Consider the following 4,923-nt stretch of genomic DNA (forward strand, 5'->3'; position numbering starts at 1 on the left):
ATTTACAACTGGGGACATTTAGGGCAAATCTTTCTATATTGACATTCCTAGGTCTCCTATTAGACCTGTTCATTGTTGTTCTGTTAGCAATGTGGTACACCCCTCTCAATTGAATTCAGCCAGTGGTTCAACTTTACATGCAGAGGGGAAAGAACGGATGGAAGTATTTTCAGTTCACTGAAATGTGTTCTGGTGTTCTTGTACTTGGATTTAGGTAATCAATGTAGGATTCAGAAATGTAATTTAGTTGGATGTATTTTGTCTGGGGGATTTTGCAGCTAGTGACTTTCCCACGGCAATATTCACAAGTTACCCATTCAATGTCCACTACATACCGTCTCCCATTCAGAGGTGGTTAGAAGTGGCCAAGGAAGCGGTGCAAATGTTAAGGCTCTTCTGCCACCTGCTGGTGAAACAGGGGAGTTGCATACTAAATCCTTCTATTTTTGTCAAACCCGAAGATAGCTTTCAGCCCTCCTCGTAAATGCATTTCTTAAATTATTCCCGAAACACTGGAATGTATACAACGTTGTCTCATCAAATCCACAAACGACGAAACACAAACAACAGTAGTGTTATACTTATTATTTTTTCTTCAGTACATGAAATGGAGCGACACACATTGACAGCAAGAGTTCTTTTGTGCATTTTTCCTCACTTGTAAAACGATAGGTTAAGCGCAAACAAGTGGCACCTATCAGATATCAGTCTTTCACTCACAATTCAGATGACTTTATACATTCCAGTCAAGGCAGAACACGAATGAAACAGCAACACTCAACAGATGACACACACACATTTAATTTAGTATATTGGATAGTTCAGTTTTTTATAATTCATACCTGGGATTTGAATGCACCTGAATGGACTGATGGAGCTTTAATCATGACATGAATATCCAAGTCAGCGTTTAAGAGAAAGCTCCTCATTTTACCACTGGGAAATGGACAGCCAAAATCGTCATGCTGATGGGACATGCCAAAGCCTACCCAGTGGCATCAGCTGACAGTTCAAAAGGTCAAAAGTCATACATATAGTACCCTGAACATGAAGTAAACAAATTGAAAATAAGAAAGTGAATCAGTGCAACAAATCCACACATCTATTTCATGGAGTACATCTTTAGCTTTAGGACAGAATTTACCAACACATGTATAGTCCTAATATCAATAATAACACAGCTATCAACACTGATTGTGTCAGATATTGCTTAACAGCAGCTGATATTGTGGTGTATATGCTGTTGGACATCTGGTAGCACTTTAATGATCACCTGATAATTACGAGAAAACTATGTGGTTATGACAACTAATACTTTATGGTACTACATCAAAGATTTCAAAACAATTCATAACCACCTTGTACCCAATGGTGCGCCCCCCCCCAAAAAAAATCTTGAAAAAAAATATATAATTACTGTGTAATTACCATTTTACCATAGAATTTCTTACTAAATACCTGGTCATGTATGTACAGGAAAATGATGTGCAACAGAATACCGTTTTGAATGTATAAATACTCTGTCTCTATACTTAATTCACAGCTTATACAGAATAATGGACCTCTGCAAGGAGTCTTCAGTCGACCTGTCATGTAGGTCAGCAGCAGTCCCCTTGTGTTCCATAAAGTGCTGATCTAGGATCGGTTTTGCCTTTTAGATCACACAGAATAAGATGACATGGGACGCCGGGGACCTGGTCCTAGATCGGCACTCCTACTCGACCAGACGCTTTATGAATACAGGCCCTGTTCCACAGTCTCAGTCGCAGTGACGGACACGGTTCTGACAGAGGTCAGTCAGTCACGCCTCCTGACGTAACGTGCAGCCCGTTGCTTCACCCACGGTGAGGATATTGTGTTAAAGAGACAGATGACAAAGGCAGGCAGTAAATCAAACAAACACACGTGTCCGTGGCATCAGTGTGGCTGGCCCGGCTTAGAGCAGCAGCGTCTGTTCTCTCTTAACCACTTCCCTCCAGGGACTTTTAATTGATCCGTGCATTTTGGCAACCTTAAGGACAGTTATTCCCAAAGGATACCAATCACGGATTGCTACCAATATGTTTTGGGTTGTGGCTAGTATCGTTTTGTCCTTTTGGTGGGGCCACATGAAAACCCCAAAGGTCCCAGCCACACCCCTCCCTCACAGCCGGCTCCTGTCCAGCCTCTTCTTGACAGGATTGGGGTACTGGGGGTTCTCGATGACCCCCTCCCCAAACTTGAGCTCCAGGAAGGCGCGGTGGTTGTTCGGGCCGTAGGCGGTGACGCCGGCGAACGGCATCGGCACCAGCGGCTGCAGGAAGTGCTCGGGGAACTCCACATCCTGCTTGTGCTCCATCCACGTGTCTTTGGTCATGACGCCGTTCCGCGGGTAGAAGGGCCACAGGTCCACGTGGAGGTGGTTAGCCTCGCTGTATTGCACCCTGTAGAAGTCCCCCTCCACTGCCCGCTCCCACACATAGCCATTAGCATCCACCAGAGAACCAGAGTCCAGGTTCTTCAGGTAGTCACAGTTGGGCACGTCCTCCAGGTAGATGCCCAGGTCCACATCATAGTCCCAGGGGATGATGTCCTGGTGGCGGGCCGCCCCCAGCAGGGAGCCTCCTTCCAGCCAGTAGCGCACCCCGGAGCTCTCCAGGATGTTGATCACATACTTGGTGGTCTCGCGTAGGGCGCGCAGGCAGCATGGAGGGGTCCAGCGATCCAGGTACAGGTACTCAGGGGTGTCGTCCCGGACCGTACCGAAGCAACGCGCCGTCTCCTTCCCACAGCCGTGCCACTGCTCCTTCCCATCAGCCAGTAGGAGACGCTTCAGCCCAAAGTTCCTCATCAGCCGGCTCGTGGCCTCCTTCAGATGGCTGTCTGCCTTCCACTGGTTATGGGCTGAGCTGAAGAGAGGCCGGTGGCTGGCGGAGAAGCAGGGGCTCTCCAGGAGCTTGACCTTCCAGCCATGCAGGGAGGTCTGGATGAAGAGCGAGGGCAGCAGGGGCCTCCCCAGTGGGACAGACAGGTTGAAGAGGTCCTCGGAGCGGATGAGGACCACTGCGTCCCCCTGAAGGGCTGTACACACGCTACCACTGCTCCCAGACGCCGCTGGGGTGTAGGTGGCCGTCCACTCTCTCAGACTGACCCGCAGGTGCAGGCACTGGACGGCCGAGCGTGCCAACACGGGAGCCGCCACCAGCCTCACGGGCCCCCCACCTTCCCCCTCCAGCTCCCGGATCAGCCTCTCCACAGCCCGGCCCTGCTCCAGCTCCACCCCGTCAGGCACCAGCAGCACAAACTCTGTCTGGACGTGGAACTCTGGCCGGTGGGCCTGCGGAGGCTGCTCGGGGCTGGGGGAGAGCACCAGGAGACGGGCCCCATCGGGGAGAGACAGAGGGGGATAGGGCGGGGTGTCAGACACAGCCAAGAAGGGCAGCTCAGGTCTCTGGTGCAGGAAGGAGCGTGCCACATCACCGACGTAGTTCTCAAAGTCCTCAAACTCCCGTAGGAGGACAGTCACACGGGGGCCGTGGCTGTTCCCCTCTCCCCCGACACCTCCAGGGCCAACCATCCCCCCGCCAACCCCCACCAGGCCCCCCATGCCGCCCCCCAGCCCGGACGCAGGTAAAGCAGCCTTCCTGGAGCCCCTTCCTGGGTCCCGGCGTTTCTCCATCATCTGCTGCTGGGCTCGGGACACATAGTAGAGGATGAGCAGGTTCAGAACAATGGCTCCAGTCAGAAGGCCCTGGCAGAAACTCACCCGCATGGCACCTCTTGCTGCACTCGTCTGGCTCAGGGAAAGCTATAGGATGGAGCTCTCTATTCAGAAAGCCTGTCCATAAACATCAGGACCCCATCAGTAAAGAGCTACAGCCTATGTGCGCCGGAATAATAATGGCCAGCTGCTGGAATAGCTGAAATACACAGAAAACACCACAGGAATTTAAAACGTGATTTTAAAACGAGTCCTAAAAAAAAAGCACTTCAGATGGCTGTGATAGGCTTTAGAGGCTGTAGTCTAGTTTATTACATTATATTCAAACGTCAAGGGACTGGGTGCTGTGTGTCTCCCATACATGGACTGGATTGCCCTAGTTCTCTTCAGCCAATACTTTGACCTAGATTGTATTCTTGACTATCAATTACAGCCAAATGAGCTACTGAGATGCTTCAAATTGATGCTCCATTTAAGTATAGGCCTATGCTCCCTTCTAGAATAGGTAACGTAGGCTATCAAGTATTGCTACAGCAATAACCGTGCCTAGAATTGTCTGCATAAGGCAAAATACTTTTTATTCCGTCATTTAACGCTGTCAGTAGACTACACCAACGCTGCATGGCTTCTATGCAACCATGGAACCAATGCAACCACGACAATTCTCAATAAATGATGTTTTATCATGATAAATAACCACAGAATAATTTAATGTACATCATTTCATAAAGGCCACGCCATGACCCCTCTAAAAGCTTCATATGCAGAACTCATCGGTCTTCAAATGTGATTCATGTTCTCCCCGTTATATAGCCTAACATCCCCCAAATCGTTAAGAATAAGACAGAGCATACAAACCCACAACGCACGTACATCGAATTCGCTCTCTGTGTGCAGAGGTGGCTGAGCTAAGCACAACATGGAGACACCGCCAGTTCAATAGCTCTTACTTACAGTGCAAAATACTGATATTATACTGACAAATTAACTCAAATAGTGGTAATATACTGAGACGTTTAGTTTCATTTCAATGCCGCGGTCTGTAACATTGTACCCTTGCTTTGCCGTTTCGGGAAATAATCACAGGAAGCTTGCGTGAGATCATAATATGGCAGGAACGACGTCCCTGGTTACCACTCATGGAAAAAAACGATTCCCGTCGAAGCAGTAGTGGATTTGCTCTTAGCTCATTTTTTGGCACCCTTTCTCCATGAGTTATTGCA

At 48.9% G+C, this 4,923-nt stretch overlaps 1 protein-coding gene across 2 annotated transcripts; it reads right to left on the reverse strand.

Moving 5' to 3' along the window:
- Nucleotides 1-571: 571 nt before the first annotated feature.
- On the reverse strand, nt 572-4,782 carry LOC109905432 (fukutin-related protein-like). Of its 2 annotated transcripts, none has more exons than XM_031790473.1 (2): nt 4,574-4,782; nt 572-3,899 (listed from the first exon to the last, which is right to left on the reverse strand). In XM_031790473.1, exon 2 carries the CDS (start codon nt 3,749-3,751, stop codon nt 2,144-2,146), a length of 1,608 nt encoding a protein of 535 aa, XP_031646333.1. In that variant the 5' UTR covers nt 3,752-3,899; nt 4,574-4,782; the 3' UTR covers nt 572-2,143. The 2 variants fall into 2 exon arrangements, with proteins under 2 accessions (XP_031646333.1, XP_031646334.1); XM_031790474.1 differs by having other exon boundaries at nt 4,559-4,668.
- Nucleotides 4,783-4,923: the final 141 nt, after the last annotated feature.

This window comes from Oncorhynchus kisutch, linkage group LG15 (assembly GCF_002021735.2).
Source record: "Oncorhynchus kisutch isolate 150728-3 linkage group LG15, Okis_V2, whole genome shotgun sequence".
Lineage (NCBI taxonomy): Eukaryota > Metazoa > Chordata > Actinopteri > Salmoniformes > Salmonidae > Oncorhynchus > Oncorhynchus kisutch.